The sequence below is a fragment of the Monodelphis domestica genome, chromosome 3 (genome assembly GCF_027887165.1).
Source record: "Monodelphis domestica isolate mMonDom1 chromosome 3, mMonDom1.pri, whole genome shotgun sequence".
In the NCBI taxonomy this organism is placed as follows: Eukaryota; Metazoa; Chordata; class Mammalia; order Didelphimorphia; family Didelphidae; genus Monodelphis; species Monodelphis domestica.
This window is the reverse complement of record NC_077229.1, coordinates 1,833,827-1,851,926: the sequence shown is the minus strand read 5'-3', so window position 1 is coordinate 1,851,926 and position 18,100 is coordinate 1,833,827. Positions and strand designations below refer to the sequence as shown.

General features: G+C 47.7%; 1 protein-coding gene across 1 annotated transcript in view; it reads left to right on the top strand.

Annotated features, from left to right (window-relative positions):
* Positions 1 to 7,849: 7,849 nt before the first annotated feature.
* The window catches only part of LOC100014591 (zinc finger protein 420-like), a 54,602-nt gene continuing 44,351 nt past the window's right edge, over positions 7,850 to 18,100 (top strand). Inside the window, exons 1-3 of the mRNA XM_016432817.2 lie at positions 7,850 to 9,653; positions 15,572 to 15,698; positions 17,172 to 17,264. Of these exons, the coding sequence (XP_016288303.1) occupies positions 9,438 to 9,653; positions 15,572 to 15,698; positions 17,172 to 17,264 (436 nt within the window). The 5' untranslated portion in view covers positions 7,850 to 9,437. The remainder of the gene's footprint in view (positions 9,654 to 15,571; positions 15,699 to 17,171; positions 17,265 to 18,100) is intronic.

Genomic DNA, 18,100 nt, shown 5'->3' with positions numbered 1-18,100 from the left:
TATTACAAAGGTGGGATGCTCTTTCCCCTCCTGGCTCTCTGAGAGAAGTACAGGGAGTAATTTTAAAGATTCCTCAGGTACTTCCAATGATAAGGGACTATCTGGGGAGCAAGGAATTGTGGCTCTGAGTTTGCACAGAAGGTCCCTCCCCAGCAAATTTAAAGGGGAGTCAGGCATCAAGAGGAAAGAATATTGTATGTCTAGGGGTCCTACAGACACCATCCTAGGGGAAAGCTTTTTAACTCCTTGGAGTATCCCTGACACGCCCATTACACTCTCTGAGCCAATGGAATAGCAATGTAAATCAGGTGTACTCTTTACCACAGACCTGGAAGTTCCAGTGTCCAAAATACAATCATAATAGGTGTTACCTACCTTTAAGGTAACATGGGGCTCATCAGTATGGGGGAGCAGTGGATAGAGACAATGGATAGTAGGACATCAGGGCCCAGAAAATCAAAGGTTGTATCCTCTGATTCCTATGCTCCAGCACCACTACCCCCCCAGACACCATCATAGTATTTGGGAAGTTCCTTGGGCACCACCCTGAGGGGCAATCCCCTGAGGGGCAAAAGCACCCGGAGAACAAAGAAGAGTCACTCGGAGGAGAGACTGGAAGACAGACACTTGAGGAGAGACTGGAAGACAGACACTCAGACTTGGAGTGAAAGCACTTGGCTGTAGAACTGGACCCCTGGAGGAGCTCATGCGGGAGCCCTCAGATTGCTTTCCTTTTAGACTTTTAGTCACTATGGTGAGTGAAAGGCTGATTTAGTTCCTTGTCCTTTCTGGAGGTGTGAACCTCCAAGAAAGGCCCATTGCCTTGATACTCCTTTCCCTTGGCTGGGGCTTAGAATTTCTACCTGGCTCTGAGGAAGCCAGAGCTCTCTCCCTCCTTTTATCTCTTCCTCAATATATTCCCTCTATTGTAAATAAACTATCATAAATTCCATTTACTTGAATACTTCATTTGGGGATTTAGAAATTAAATCCCTAGTGACAACCAATTGAATAATATTCAAATTTAACCCAATAAGTCTAACAATTGGAAAACAAAATTGACCTGCTGGAAACCATGAAAAGTAGTTTAGTATAAACTGAAAAGGAAAATCAAAAGATAACAGCTTAAAACCAGTATTTAACGACTAGAATTGGACAAATAGAAGCTAATGATCTAAGATTAGGAGTTTGTACTTTGTAAAAATAAATAAAATAGATAAAATACTGGTTAATCTAATTTTAAAAAAAGGAACAAAGAAAACCAAATTAATAGTATCAAAGATGAAAAGGGAGACCTCACCTCTAATGAACAGGAAATTAAAGCAATCCTTAAAAACTCTTTTGCCCAATTATATGGCAATAAATATGGCAATCTAGGTGATATGACAGTATGGAAAGCCATCAAGTCCATGCTGTCTGACATGGCCACACTTGAGCAACTTTCTGGAAAAATAAGGCACCCACAGAACCCCCCTCTGTGTGACTTCTCTCTCTAATGGAATTGTTATGATTATTGTTCCCTCCCCAATACAGGAGAAATAATATGAACTTCTGGGTAAGCATGGCTGCAGATTAGACGCAGCTCGCTTCCCCTCCTCAGACCCAACGATACACATGACCTCAAAAGACCCCAAAAAACCACCCTCATAAGAACGAAGGAACTCTAAAGTAGGGTGCAGCACTGAAGGTATATGGGATTCGGGCATTTCCACACTATAAGGGAACGAAAAAGCTCCCACCCAAACCTGAGCTGACCTACCCTCCCCCACCACACCTATGGAGCCAAATTAAAGTCAGTGAGCGCCAGAATCAACAAGTGAGGGAGGGCCACCCCAGGACTAAACAACGGGCAGCTTCAGGTCTGGGGAGATGACTAAGACTACCAAGGACTTACCCCTGAGAGAAGTAACACCCAAAATCTGGCAGGCAGGCAAGGGGAGCTCAGATCTCAGGTGCTCAGAACTAGCACGCCATAATCAATGAGTGTGCAAAAGGCACCCCTGAAGTGAGCAAGGGGCACCAATAGATCTTGGGAGTTAACTAAGACCACCAAGGGCTCACCCCTGAGGGCAGTAACACCTGAAACCCCAGCAGGTGGGCAAGGGGAGCTCAGATCTTGGGCACTCAGAACCAGTGTGCCACAATCAACGAGTGTGCAAAGGGTACCCCTGAAGTGAGCAAGGGGCACCTATAGGTCTTGGGAGTTAACTAAGACCTCCAAGGACTCACCCCTGAGAGCAGTAACACCTGAAACGCCAGCAGGCAGGGGAAGGCAGACCTTGGGCTCCCCCCGGGAAGATAGCACAACTGGGGAGAATCGAGAATGTGCCCAAGGCAAAAGCCTTGAGCATTAGATCCATACACAGAGTCAGCCCTCCTCACTCAGATTTCTGACTGGAAAGGGAAGAAAAAACCATAGAGATGGCAAACAGTGCCCAGAAACAACATCCCAACACCAAGAAAAGCAAGAAGAAGGGGTTGTTTTTGGAGAGTTTTTACGGAGGAAAAATACAGAATACAGAGGAAATAGCAGAAGAGGAAACCCAAATAAATACTCCAAAACCTTCCAAAAGAAATGGAAATTGTCCACAAGCTCTTGAAGAATTTAAATGGGAAGTTATCAAAAAGATGGAAGCCTCCTGGCAGGAAAAATGGGAAATAATGCAAAGGGAATTCAACAATCTGAGGGAGAAGAACTCCCAATTGGAGAAACAGCTGGAAGCCTCAAAAAGCAGGACAGACCAAACTGAAAACTAGTCTTTAAAGATCTGAATCAGGCAACTAGAAGACAATGATCTTGCAAAAGGGCAAGAAATAATGAAACAAAGTCAAAAGACTAAGAAATTAGAAGAAAACATAAAATATCTCACTGACAAGGTGACAGACCTGGCAAACAGAGGAAAGAGAGACAATCTGAGAATCATTGGTCTACCCAAAAAGCCAGAAATAAACAGAAATCTTGGTATCATAATACAAGATATCATCCAAGAAAACTGTCCTGATGTCTAGAACAAGGGGCAAAAATAGGCATTGAAAGAGTTCGCCCTGTACTCTAAATCCCCAAAAGACAACTCCCAGGGATGTAATTGCTAAATTCCAAAGCTTTCAAGATAAAGAAAAAAATCCTACAAAAAGCCAAAGAGAGACAACTTAGACACAAAGGAGTACCAATCAGGATCACACAAGGCCTAGCAACTTCCACCCTGAATGACCGCAAGGCCTGGAACATGATATTCAGAAAGGCAAGAGAACTGGGTCTTCAACCAAGAATCACCTATCCATCAAAACTGACTATATACTTCCAGGGGAAAGTATGGGCATTCAACAAAATAGAAGATTTCCAAGTATGTGTAAAGAAAAGACCAGAACTGAGTGGAAAGTTTGACATCCAAACACAAAGAGCAAGAGAACCATGAAAAGGTAAATATGAAAGAAAGGGAAAAGGAGAAAAATGTTTTTTTTTCTTTTATTCAAACTCTCTTCTAGTAGGGCTACAATTACATCAAATTATATATATTAATATGTGGGGGAAATGTTATGTGTAACTCTCAAAAATTGTATGCATTATTAGAGTAATTAGAAGAATCACTCATAGGGAAAGATTGGGGAATTAAGACGATAGGGAGAAAGAGGGGGAAGAAAGAAAAGGGGAGGGGAAAATAGTTGATGGTACTAAGATATACTTGAAGAAATAGAAATAAATTAAATAGAATAATCTTTCTCACAGAAAGATACACATAGGAAGGGGGTGGGGAAGAATTCTATTATAAGAAGGAGAGGAAGAGAGTGCCAATTGGTAGTCTCAGTGAAATCAACTCTGAGAGGAAAGAGCATCTAGATCCATTGGGAGGGAAGGAGAGGGGGGAGGGAAATTAACAGACCCTATTAAAAAAAACAAGAAGGGAACAAAAAGGGAGGGGCTAGAAAGGGAAGCATATCAAGGGAGGAGTCTAGGGGGACTGATTTAAAGTAAATCACTGGTTTAAAAGGTTATAGCAAAAGGAGAAATAATATGAGAGCAAAGACTTATAGAGTTAATACACATATGTCCCACCTTAATCCTCCCAGATTATTACCCCAAAAGATTACATTCACAGAATTAAAACCTAGACATCACTACCCATTGCACCCCTCCTTTCCTTCTCCACAGAGTTACATTCATTCCCATTATAAGCCAGGGAAGTCAAGAACATCAATCACCTTCAAAACACACTCCACTGAATTCTGTTTATGGACAGAAACCAGGCAACATTTCCAGGGGCTTTAAAGTAACACAAGTAAAATATAACTTGTAAATTGTGGAAAACCCCAAATCTGGTCTGTCATTAAATTGCCCTCAACTTACCTAGCTACAAAATGTTTTGTTTTCCATTTCCTTAGTAATTGTGATTGATTGTGAAAGTTGACCCAAAATAACAATGATTCTCCTAGTTCAGGGAGAACTAACCTCTAGATCACCCTGTTTATGTCATTCATCTATAGCAACAATGTTTCATTGACTATCTCCATAGGCTATGCATCTTGATGTTAAGTTCCATGGAAACATATATGTAGAAAATTAATTGTGTGCCAAAGAAGTATGTAATCACAAGCCTATGTAATAAACGAACCTCCATGCTATGGCAGAACACTGTGTGACACCTATGCAAGTGGGCCTGAGCACACAATGTCTCTCATCTCCATTACTCGACTGGATTGTCACATCTGGACAGAGTATGCCCTCACCCTCAGAGAAACTGCTGGATGGCTTCCAAAGTGAATGAATATTTATAAAAATATAAACTGCCTAGGTTAACAGAAGAGGAAATATAATACTTAATTAACCCCATATCAGAAATAGAAATTGAACAAGCCATCAAGGAACTCTCTAAGAAAAAATCTCCAGGGCCAGATGGATTCACAAGTGAATTCTAACCAACATTTAAAGAACAACTAATCTCAATATTGTACAAACTATTTGACAAAATAATCAAAGAAGCAGTTCTACCAAATTCCTTTTATGACCCAAATATGGTAATGATTCCAAAGCCAGGCAGACCAAAAACAGAGAAAGAAAACTACAGACCAATCTCCTTAATGAACACAGCTGCAAAAATCTTAAATAGAATACTAGCAAAAAGACTCCAGTGTAAGATGCCCCACTGGGGGGGTGTGTGTGTAAGAACCAGGACCAGGAGTTCCTCAGGTAAGGGTGAGGGAGAATGAGAGACAGGAGAAAAGATTGGAGTCGGAAGGACCTCATCTACTGGTGGTAGAATGAGTATGCTTTAATTCAAGCTGGTAACATCTTTTAAAGGCAAGAACCACAGACAGTAAAATAATCCTTGGAGAAACATCAATGAGAAGGTTGTCAATTTTTATGGTTGGACTGAATATTTAATTGGTCACCAGGGATTTTATTTCTAAATCCCAAAAATGAATTACTAAAATGAAATGGAATTTATGGTAGTTTATTTTACAATAAAGGGAAGATATTAAGGGAGAGAGAGAGAGAGAGAGAGAGAGAGAGAGAGAGAGAGAGAGAGAGAGAGAGAGAGAGAGAGAGAGAGAGAGAGAGAGAAGTGAAAGCTCTGGCTTCCTCTGGGACAAGTAGCAACTCTAGGGTCGCAGCCAGGGGAAAAGAGTCTCAAGACGATGGGCCTTTCCCAGAGGCTGACACCTCCAGAAGGCTAAGGAAGGGAGTCAGCCTTTACACTCATCATGTGTCAGCTCAATTCTTTATCAGCCATCAACACCAGCAGGCTCCACTCCTCCACTCCAGATGTGTCTTTCAACCTCCAAGTGTCCCTCTTCACTCCAAGTCTGTCTTCACTCCAAGTGTGTCTCTTCACTCTAAGTGTGTGTCTGTGTGTGTTTCCACTTTTAAATACATTTTTCTCTTGTGTTACTTCTCCTAAATGTTTACATCTACCAATCACAGCCGAAGCTCCACTCCAGGACTGCCAACTCTTTAATACATGGGTCACAGACCTCCCACTCAATGTATGAAATGAGTGTTCACACCTTTTTGTGGTTAAAATCCCAAATGGGTAGATCTCCATACTCAACTTTAAGTAGTTACATTTTTAGGGATTAAAATCTAAAAATAGACAGGGGGTTACAATTTAATCTTCACAATCAAGGAAGAGCTAGGTACCTTCATTGTTACAATCAGGGGAGAACCAATTCCAATCTTCACAAGGTGTAGCAGATAAGGCTCTAAGGTCAACAGAATTCATGGAACAGTTTAATCATTAATAACATGTTATTGCCTGCAATCACATGTTTTATTATGCTAAGAATAAAGGTGAAGGAGAGGGCACTTGAACATTATCTAGACAGACTATGAGTAATCTAACTTTGAGAGGGCACTCAAATCTTAATCCTAGACAGGCTCTGAGATCTCTACCTCTGACACTCCAACAAGTGATCATTGGATTATTCACTATGATCAGGCGGGATTCATACCAGGAATTCAAGGATGGTTCAATATTAGGAAAATCATTCACATAATTGACCATATCAGCAACGAAACCAACAGAAATCACATGATTATCTCAACAGATGCAAAAAAAGCCTTTGACAAAATACAACACTTATTCCTAATGAAAATACTAGAAAGTATAGGATGAGAAGGGCCTTTCCTCAAAATAATAAACAGTATATATCTAAAACCATCAGCAAACATCATCTGCAATGGGGACAAATTAGAAGCCTTCCCAATAAGATCAGGAGTGAAACAAGGATGCCCATTATCACCTCTATTATTTAACATTGTACTAGAAACACTAGCAGTAGCAATTAGAGAAGAACAAGAAATTCAAGGTATTAAAAAAGGCCATAAGGATTCTAAACTATCACTTTTTGCGGATGACATGATGGTCTACTTAAAGAATCTTAGAGAATCAACCAAAAAGCTAATTGAAATAATGAACAACTTTAGCAAAGTTGCAGGATACAAAATAAACCCACATAAATCAAGAGCATTTCTATATATCTCCAATACAACTCAACAGCAAGAGCTAGAAAGAGAAATTCCATTTATAAATCACCCTAGAGAATATAAAATATTTAGGAATCTATTTGCCAAGAGAAACACAGAAATTATACAAATATAACTACAAAACACTTTCCACACAATTAAAACTAGATCTATATACAGTAGTAGTCTCTTGGTAACCGAGGATGACAATTGTCTTTGTGAACTTTCATCTGTGATGTAGATGAGTGTGCACAAAGACACTTGTGCATGAAGGAGATTTAAGTGGAAAAGTCGATGCATCCAATGCAGCTGAGGAAGTCTCCAGGTGTAAAGACCTTTCCTGCCACTGGACCCAGGCTTCCAACGCGGAGAGAGTGGGACTGTCTCTGTGCATCAACTTTTCCACTTAAGTCTCCTTCATGCACAAGTGTCTTTGTGCATAACACACAAAGACAATCATCATTTTCGGTTACCGAGAGACTACTATCATCTCAGCTGTTGAACCTTCTTATTGGTTTCATCCGCCTGTTCCGCGGAAGCAGTCTTCACATGCTGGGTGAGCAAAGCCCTGGTTCACCAGGGGTCAACGACCTGATGGCTACCCTCACAAGGTTTAGCCGGTCTGTCGAAGCTGTTGCCCGGGGTGTGGCCACTGCTGCATGCTAGCAGCTACTGGGAGCCACAAGTGAGAGCTGGGTGTCAAGTGAGGGTCAGAGGCTGGAGAGCTGCCCTAGGAGGGCACAACAAGCCCTCCATACCAGAGATACTACTCCTCTCTGAGCACCCCATACACCCCAGTGATGGAATACTATTGTGCTAAAAGGAATAATAAAGTGGAGGAATTCCATGGAGACTGGAACAACCTCCAGGAAGTGATGCAGAGTGGGAGAAGCAGAACCAGGAGAACATTGTACACAGAGGGATACACTGTGGTACAATCCAACCTAATGGACTTCTCCATTAGTGTCAATGCAATGACCAGGACAACTCGGAGGGATTTACAAGAAAGAACACCATCCACATTCAGAGGAAGAACTGTGGGAGCAGAAACGGGGAAGGAAAACACCTGCTTGATTGATCACATGGGCGGATGGGGATAGGATTGACTCAGTGATCACCCCGGTGCAATTATCAAGGCTAGGGAAATGGGTCTTGACCAATGACACCGTAAAACCGGGTGAAATTGTGGGTTGTCCACAGGAGGGGGGCGGGAGGCGGGGAGGGAAGGAACATGAATCTTTTAGCCATGGAAATATTCTCAATTAATTAATTAAAAAATAAATTTGCTTTAAACAAAAATCTGCCCCCCTTCGTGATTGGCTTATAGATGTCCCCTCACAGCCGGGCCTGAGAGCCCCAGGGCTGAGGAGGGCCTGGGCACACCCTGTCACCATCCCCGAGACTCGGCGGGCCGCCCTTTCAAAGGGGTCGAGGCTCAGCAGGGCTGACCCGCCTGGAATCTTCTGAAGAACCCCGGCTGCTGCAGCCTGGCCTGGGGAGGCTGGCGGAGAAGGACTGCTCCGAACAACAGGATGCCGCGTAAGGCAGTGGAGTGCCTGCGAGCCTGGGCAGAAAGAGATCCGGGTAGCCGCTCCGGGAGCAAATGCAGATCGTCCCTTGGAAGCCGAAGGGCTTTGGACTCCCAGGAACAGCCCCAGCTTTGGGAACAGGCTGCCGACAGACGCTGAGCTTGGGCAGCCCGGGGAAAGGGTGGAGGGCAGAAGGGCCGGGAAGCGTCCCCCCCCCCCAATGACGTGGTACAGCCCAGTGCCTGCCGCGGACTTCTGGAGGGCTCGTCAGCTTAGAGGGAGGGAGGAAGGAAGGAAGGCAAATCGACTGACACCGGAGGGCAGGAGGCGCCGTCGCTCTTTCAGGGGGCCCATTGCTCTGAGGCTGAGAGGGAAGGCTCGGGGCCAGGCAGTGCCTGCAGGGCAGGTAGAGGGAGCGCAGCAACAAGCCAGGAATAGCGCTAGGTGGGGCTCAGTTAAGGTGACGGTCAGCTGGCCTGCCCTGCAGGCATGCGCAGGCGCCGCCTTGGCCTCGAGCCTACATTTCCCAGAAGGCCTTGCGGGCGGCCTGGCTCCGGGTACCCCTCAGTCGCCGTCCCTTTGGTTCCGTCACTTCCGCCTCTGACGCTTGGGAGTGAGCCCGCGCCTGCTTTTCCTCCCCTCCTCCTCAACCTTTACTGCTCCACTGACCCTGCACTCTGTGACCTCGCGGCTTGGGTCAAGTGAGTCGGTGCCGGAAGCGAAGGGACAGGCGGACTGAGAAGGCCAAAGGATCGGTCCGCCCGGCGCCTGTCCTCCGAATCTCTGGGGAGAAGAGAAGCTGCACTTCGTCCGGCCCCCGAATACACTCATTGGTCAGGCCAGGGGGTGGGGCCGTCTTAACGAATCGCGCATCACCCGGGAACGCCCCCGCCCCAGTCGCACGCTCCCATTGGGTGGCATTAGAACTGGTCCTGCCCCTCCCTAGTATGGACACGTGCAGTGTGAGTGGTCGAACTCGGCTACCAAGGTCAGCTGTCCGACCTTGGCCTTCCGGGCTCCCGGGCTTTGGACCGTCCCAGTGGAGCTCTCCCTCGGCGCGGCGGGGGCCGGGACAGCCCCTGTCAGGCGTCCGCTTCCTTCCAGCTGCCCAGGAGGAGGAGAAGGTGGCGCAGGCACTAGCGATGGCCCCCGCGGCTCCCCAGGTGAGTGGCGCTGGACTCCCCCACCCCGCGGCCCTCCGTGACCCTTCCGGAAACCAGGCCGGAAGCTGAGATTTTACCGAAGGGGAAAGGGAGGCCGGAGAAGCGGGGCTGGCAGGAAGCCGGGCTTCTGCCCAGCCGAGGACCAAGATCTCATTCCCGGCCCCTCGCCCGAGGGTCCCTCCCCCCGCTCCTGCCCATCTGTGGGCCGTGAGCCCTTCTTCCCAAGGGGAACCAAGACAGGCCCGCTTTGGAAGCTGAGCGTCCCTTCCCTTTCCTCTTCCCGCACGCTCTCCTCCTGCCCTGCTCTCTGCTGCTCTTGGGACTCCCTGGAGGAGGAGGGGATTCCTAAGCCCTGACTCAGGGGCAGCTAGGTAGTGCAGTGCAGAGAGCCAGGCCTGGCTGTGCGACCCTGGCCAAGTCACTTAACCCCCTGGCCAAGCCTTGCACTTTCCTTTGGCATCCATATGGATCCTAGGACGGGAGAAAAGGGTTCTCAATGAACAAACACACACTCAGCTCTGGCCCGGGAAATGGCCAGGCTTTCCTGGCAGTCTGAATGGCTCCCTGGGTTTAAGACACAAACCTCCCCCTGAGAGCGTCTGCATCAGCTGTGAGGCCAGGAGGCACGCGTGCCGCTCTTGGGTGGGTCTGCCTGCATCTCGGGCTGCCTTCTTTACTTGTGCAGCGACTGCCAGGAGCTCTGAGCAGCCCTGTCACACTAGCAAGAACCTCCGGCCCTCTTGACTTGACAACTTTGTTGTGAGTTCGAGTCATGCTACGCCTGTCTTTTCCAAGAGGCTACTGAGATTTTCAGAGAGGAAGCGACTTTCCTGTCCGTGTGCGAGGCCCCTCACGAATATGATCTTGTCCTTGTTAGCTTTGCTTTAAACAGCGACGGGCTGTCCCCATTTCCGATCCTCTGCCCTCGCAACTCCCCCCGTCACAGAAACTCTTCAGCAAGAGGAACGACCTAGCGAAGGCCTGAACGGGCACACGCCTGTCGCTCCCCAGCTCTGCAGAGGAGAGCCTGGCCCCGCTTCCTCTAAAGGGCCCCTTTCAGCATCCAGCAGAGCTCTCTTCCCGCATTTCCTTACTGCTCCCGGGGGTTCCTTTCCAGTCTGCCAGCCAGGGGGCCTCTCCGGGCTTTGCTCCCTTCCAGAGAGGGACTGGGCACGTACGCCGTCCAGTGTAGCGGGCCAGCCGCGTCGGCATCCGGGAAGTGTGCTGGGCGTCTCGATGTTGTGTTACCAGACCCACGGCCAGACCTTGATGGTCACTGCGCAGGGCGGGCAGATGCCTGGGCTGGGCCTCATCCGCGAAGCGCAGGTCAGTGGGTTAATCGCCACCTCTCTGGTCTCGTCAGTGTCAATTCAACCGACGTCATGTTACGTATTCGCTGATCCACATTCCCAAAACCTTCAACAAATGCTGGGGAACTAGGGTGAAACTCACTCTTACTAGCCCTTTACTAGCTCGCTCTCGCCGGCTCTCTCCCCCTCACTTCCTCTCGGCCTCTGATCCTCCTCGATGCTCTCTCCTTCCTCCTCTCCTCTTACCTCTCTTGCTTCACTATATCTTTTTCCTAGTGCCGCTGTCGCCCCAAGGAGTTGAGACTCCCCCTTTCCTAGCGCCGCTGTCGCCCCAAGGAGTTGAGACTCCCCCCTTTCCTAGCGCCGCTGTCGCCCCAAGGAGTTGAGACTCCCCCTTTCCTAGCGCCGCTGTCGCCCCAAGGAGTTGAGACTCCCCCTTTCCTAGCGCCGCTGTCGCCCCAAGGAGTTGAGACTCCCCCCTTTCCTAGCGCCGCTGTTGCCCCCAAAGCAGACGCTCTTGTCTAGGGGTATCAAGGAGCTGGTGCTCCCCTCCTATTCTCTTGTTCCTCCTATCTCCTCGGGGTCTGCGTCACTCCCCACGTGTTTCTACTTCTGCCTTTGAGTCTTTATTATCCTCCCATTCCCTCAGCCTCCTCTCTCCACCTCAGGTTATTCCCACGGATACATATTATAGGACTCCCGCGGGGGGGGGGGGGGGGGGGCTATATCCAGGCGGTGCCTTCTTCCAGGTATCTGTCAGCCTGGTGCTGGGGGTCAGAAGGGAAGACTGGCCTGGCAGTTTTTCTCAGGTCGTGCCAGACTTAATTTCCAGAACGGTCCCACCTCCCCCTCTGTATACATGTCAAGGTTTTGTGAATTTTAGGGTTCCCTGATGTTAAGCAAATTCGGAAAACTAAAACCACCCTGACCTTCAGTCTTAGAATTGATACTGTGTTATTGGTTTCAAGGTGGAAGAGTGGCTAGGCCACAGGGGTTATGTGACTTGTCTAGGGTCATACAGCTAGGAAGGGTCTGAGGCCACATTTGAACCCATAGATCGTCTGGACTCCAGATCTGGCTCTCTATGCACTGAGCTGTCCCTTAGTCAGGGTTTAGGAATCCCCCACTCCTCCTACATGCTTTATTAGATAGGTGAAAGGGAAGGGATGGGCTCCTGGAACTCCTCAAAGTCCCAAGAGTTTTCTTTTGTGATGGAGAATGGATCTGGAAGATAATGTCCCTGCCAGTAGAGAGCCAGGCAGAAGGAAACTGGACCCCAGGCCTGGCCCTCAGTCCACTGAGGCCCCAGTTGCCTCCCACGCGTGAATTCCACGAAATGAGCTCCCAAGCTACTAAAGGAAACTCTTTGTCTAAAGGTTCTAAAAGAGGTTGGATAATGCCCTCCCCAAGGGAGGGCGCCGTTTTCAGCACCCTGGAGAGCAGAGGGCAGCCAGCAGGCTAGGGTATGGCAAGTGTCCTCTGGGAGGGTGGGCTTGGAGGAAGGACCAGGGAGTCCAGCCATTGGGAGATGTTGGCAGTTGGAGAGCACAGTTTCAGCTGAGGGAGGGGTCTAGGAATGAAGAGGTTGAGATCCTGGGTGATCAGAGGATGATGGTGTCCTGGAGGGAAACTCAGATGACTGCAAGAGAGGAAGCTTTGGGCAGAAAGGCCATAGACATAGATCATGGCCTTTGGGGCTCTGCTTATCCTGGACCCATGAAAGAGAAAACCATCTCCAAAAGGAGATAAATTTTAATGGGAAGGAACTAGATGGATTGGAAATGGAGAAAACCCAACTAAGAACCTTCCAGAGTCAGTGAAGCACAGCCCTTGCAATTATAGGAAAAAACAAGTTTATTGCGGTTAGGGAAATGGTAGATAAGGTCCTAATACTACAACATCTAGACTCTACCCAACTTCTATGCTCCCCTCATGGGGATGCCCTTCTGGTCTTCTCAAGACCTTCTTATTCACTCCCTGATCTTATCTAGACCCCCAAAACTATCTGACTACCTACATACTATAGATTGTCTTTAAAAGGCTGAGGACACAGGACTCACAGATGTACTGAATCCTTACCCAAAACAAAGCCTGGGGTGGCTTCCTAGGTAAACCCAAAGTTCCAGGGGACAAAGCCCTTGGGTTTATCTTAACCAAGTTGATCTCTGACAGGTTGATCTCAGGTTGATCTCTGTACTTCAGGGAAAGGCAGCTCTCCTCCAAGGCAATTCTCCAACCAGGGATTTCCTAATCTTTCCACAAGATTAATATTTTCCCAGGGGATGCCAGAGAAAAGATCCTCCTTACCAGCTCAGAGGAAAGCCAGATTAGTAATGACAATTAAACCCAGTAAAACTCCCAAGATCCTCCTTTCCTTCGAGAATCTTCTCCCAGGGTTTGTGTCTAAATTCTCCTCCTTTCCTTTTAAAGACAATCCATGCATTTTTCTCTATCCCTTATCATTTATCCTTACACCCAGCTGGGAAAAATGAGGGTGCAGGCCAGGTTATAAGAGCCCCTTGAGACTGATGGGGCAGTTTGTATTGGAAGGCGCTCCAGCCTTCCCACAGTGTCAGTGGTTTATGGCCTCTTTGGGTCAGGCCCTATCTGGCGGAGAGAGAAGAGTTTGTGACCTGAAATTAGAAGCCGGGGTTGGAGGCCAGACCCTGGGAGTGAGTGAATGTTACTTCTCGTAGAGAGGGCGTTAGGGTGCCCTCTGATGAAAGTATGGTATAGACACACCCATTCAGTCCTTTTGGATGTGTGGGTCTCAATAAGTACATTATTTTGGCATCCTATTAATTATCCAACTTACTCTCAACTAGAGTAAGTGATGGTCATTGTGAGCTTACTTTGGACCAAGATGCTATTAGTCCATGTTTAAATGAGGAAATGAACATTGGAGCCTATAGAGAGGGGCGTGGTGTGAATTTTAAAACTGCTCCACCCTACTCAGACCATACTTTAGAAAATCTGATTTAGCTATTTCCTGATTAGTAACAATGGAGATACTTGGTCTAACAGAATCAAGTCTTGGGAACTCTACATTTCTCCACCCTACTTAGTTTAACAAAGTCAGGAATATCCACACCATACTCAAGATTTAATTATCTAAGAAGATGGCCTTCAACAGACATGTGCAGAAACAGCTGACAGAGCCCAGAGCTGTCCTAAGTCAAGCTAAGCTATCATTGGTACAGATGAGATACAGGAAAGTGACGTAAAACCATCTATATAAGGCGCATCACTTGCTCTCTCTCCCTCTTTCCCCGGAGAGGCAACTCTGGCTGGCAGAGTGCTAAGCATTCTGACATCTTCGCGTGGTGGCAGCTATTGTCTGGGTTTGGCAGTGAGTTTGCCCTTGAGCTGATTCAGGTTCAGGCATCTTGGCTGAACCCTTTGGAGTTCAGGCTGATTCTTCTTACTCTTCAAAACCTTACTTTCCTAGAGGCTCTGGTGTTCCTCCTGGCACTAGCCAGGCGGGAGGAATCCTACACCTTTTTCCTTCTTCCTTCTTAATTTCTTTCCACTATTGTAATGGTAGAAATTTAAGGCTTTTGGGAGAGATTATAATATTGTAATGGTTAAAGTGTGGCTACAGGATTTATGTAATATTAAACAATGGCCGCCAAGGAATTTACTTATGAAATTCCTAAAATGAAACACTCAAGTCAGAATGGAGTTTATGGAGGTTTAATCACACTGGGAGTAGGGAAGGAGAGGGAGAGAAGGAGAGAAGAGAAAAGGGAAAGAGCTACTCAACCTCTGACCAAGGCAGAGGGAGTTTTAGGCCCAAAGGGCCAAGGTGGAAAGAATCAGTCCTTAACTCACGTGAGTGATCTGAAGGAAAGCTGTCTGTGGGCATCCTCCCTGTTCAAGCTCCTAACACCAACTCGCTTCTCGCTCTCTCCACAGGAAGTGAGCGAATTCCAGAGGCTGTTCCCTACCTCACTTCCTGTGTCTCACAAAATCCAATGGTTGGCTCTAGCTTGGCTTAGGACAGCCCAGGTGGGCAGTTAGTTATTTCTGATTTGTCATTGACTAGCACATGCCCGTGTAGTGTGGGTGTGCACAATTTTTGGGTGCTAGACCAAGATGGAGACTTTTAAAATTCACACTATATCGATTAAATCACCATAAATTTCCAGGTGACTTAGTTATATATTATATATATATATGTATATATATATATTTGGGATATCTATGGTGACCAAATAATTAACATAGTTTTTAGGTCACAACACTAAATTATCCTTTACACTGGCTAGAGGTCCACCTGATCCCTGGGGTCATGGTCTTTGGGCAATGCTTGTTTTACCACAGAAGGACCTCGACAATTCGCCCATTATCCTAGGCCAGAGCAGGGGACCGTGAATTCTGGGAGGTTTCTGCTGCCCAGTGGGATAGTTGCCCCCTTTGACTGGGTGTTGGTTTTTTTCCAGTGAAATAAAAATCATCTTATTTTAAAAAACAAAAACAAATCCTGGAGCTCAGAGAGCAGAGGGCCATGAGCATCACTCCCCTTACTTCCTCCCGGCTCCCCATTCCCTCTGAGCCGTCAGAAGGAAGCTCCATCCCAGGGCAAACACTTGTGTATTGGTCTTCCAGGAGTTGGTGACCTTCCAGGATGTGGCTGTGGACTTTACCCCAGAGGAGTGGGGATGCCTTGCCCTCCCTCAGAAGGAGCTGTACCGGGAAGTGATGCTGGAGAACTATGGGAACCTGGTGTGCCTGGGTAAGGGGCTCCCTGGGCCTCAGTGAAGAGGCCTAGGCCATTGTGGGGCTTCTACACAGACCCAAGAGAACTCTGGTCCTTGAGGGGCCCTGACCCATGGCATTTAGGCAACTTACCTGGGAATGGCTGAAGGGCCCTGAATTTCCTATTGGAGGAGCCTTGAGGTCAGCCGGACCACCCCCCACTTTATAATTATTTGGGTTTCCTTCACTTGGCCCTGCCTCAGCTTCCCCCAACCCAAATCAAGTAAAAAGAAGACAAAAGGTCTTGGTGTAGTTCACCTTCCTCTGGGAGCTTCTCCAGAGTCCTGGCTGGCCCCATCCCCATTCCTGGGGCTCTTCCTTCTCTTCTTCCAGGCCTTAGTTTGAGTCCCCCCCTCAGCAGGAAGCCATCACCAGGCTCTCCTGGTGTGCTGGAGCCTTCCCTAGTGGCTACCTCTGACCCTTTAGTCCAGAGCCCCAGGAGTCTAGGATTGTGCCACCTTCTAGTCACCCCAGGGAAACTGAGGCACCTGGGAGGCCCTTAATAAGGCAAGACAGGATGTCCCAGATATCCTGGTGTGGTCTAGAGTAAGTGGATGGGGAGCCCCTGAGTCATGACGGGCACCGGGCTGGGCTCTGTGCAGTTAGCCAGAGCTAATGTGGGAGAAAGTGCCCTTATCACCCCATTACATAGAGCATTAGGGTTAGGGGAAACTAAGGGCTAACAGCTGAATTTGAACTTGGGTTTTCCTGACTCAGGCCCAGGGCTCCCTGCTGTGCTCTGGTGGCCCCTAGTGGCCAAACCAGGCCCAGGGCTCTTTTGCAAGCACTCTGGCACCACCAATGATGGCACCTGGAATTGGTCCTTCCTGACTATAAGTATAGCACTCTGTAGCATCCTGTAGTGGCTGCACCAGGAATTGGCTCTTCTTGACTGGCCCAGTGGCTAGGGTGCTGGGCCTGGAGTGAGAAAGACTTACCTCGCTGAGTTCAGGTGGGTCTCAGATGCCAGCTGTGTGACCCTGCACAAGTCACCGAAGCCCACTTGCCTCAGTTTCCTCATCTATAAAATGCTAGGGCTTGGGGGGTGGCTGTGCCAGATCAGATTCCAGGCCAGAGCTGGGCCCCCAACACCCCCTCTTTGAGTCTTTCTGGACCCCTGTACCTGTGGTGCCCCATACCCACAACTTCAGCCCATTTTTAGGATAAGGAGACTGAGGCCTGGTCAGCTTTGGTTCTGCATTTGGCCCTGTTTCTGCTCCCTTGGGCCCCGTTGGCTTACCTCATCCCTGCACCCATGCTCCCCCTTTGAGTGGGGGCCCTTAGTAGGGTGCAGGTCAGATGGATGTGTTAGCCTTGAAAGTCCTCCCTCACCCACTGTCACTGTCCTATTGGCATGACGAGGGCATCCCTCTAAGCTCTCCTTAAGGTCTAGGGGCTGGACTCAATCCCCAGAGGACTGCTCCCAGCCCTTTTTGTTCCCTCTGAGCAGGGCTTGAGATCAAACCTGATATGATCGGCCGACTGGAACGAAGGGAGGCCCCATGGAGGCCAGGGAGAGAAGAGTCAGGAGGCAGCTGGGCAGGTGAGTGATTGTAGGAAGAGCCTCTGGGGGGTCCTCGTGGGGCCTTCCCAGGGTGAGGCCTGGATTCTGGCATACACTGAGACTCGCTTCTCCCGTTGGGAACTCCAGAGCTTCTCCTGCATCTGCTTGGTCTTTCTGAGCTGCTCCAGGCCCCATTTTTTCCCATGGGGCTATTATTGCCCAGGCTGCCCAGCCACCCCTGAGGGGAAAATGCTTTGGGGAGACCCCTCTATGACCTGTGCCCTGTGTAAGGGTTAAATAAGAGAGCAGCTTTTAATAATTTAAGTTTTAATGAGAATATAGTATAGTTGTAAATTAATATTATCCCTTTAAGCCAGAGAAAAGAAAACTTCTAGCAGCTTTTAACAATTAACATTTAGTTTAATTTAAATAGATAGTAAAATATAGTAAAATGAATACACTAAAGGAGAGAAATATAGGAAAGAGATAGAAAAAGAAAATTTCCCAGTCTATACTAGTTATCCTATAACTACCTACATCTACCTATAATTGCCTAAAACTATCACTAATAACAACCACCCCACAAAGTTCCAACCCAATGTAGCCTAATCAAAACCATCAGTGTTTAATCCAACTCCAATTAGGTCTGTCAACAAAGACCAGCCACCTCCAAACCCAGAAAAAATCAAAAAGCCTTCTAAAGGCTAAAGCCAAAAACTCCTCTCAGTAAGCTCAGGCCCTCCTTTATATTCCAGCAACTAAACACCAACCACCAATTCACACACTCCCAGCAGCCAACTTCCCTGCAACTGCCACCCCAGCCCTAACTGTCAGTAACTAACGGCTCAACTGTCAGCAACTGACTCCTTGTATAA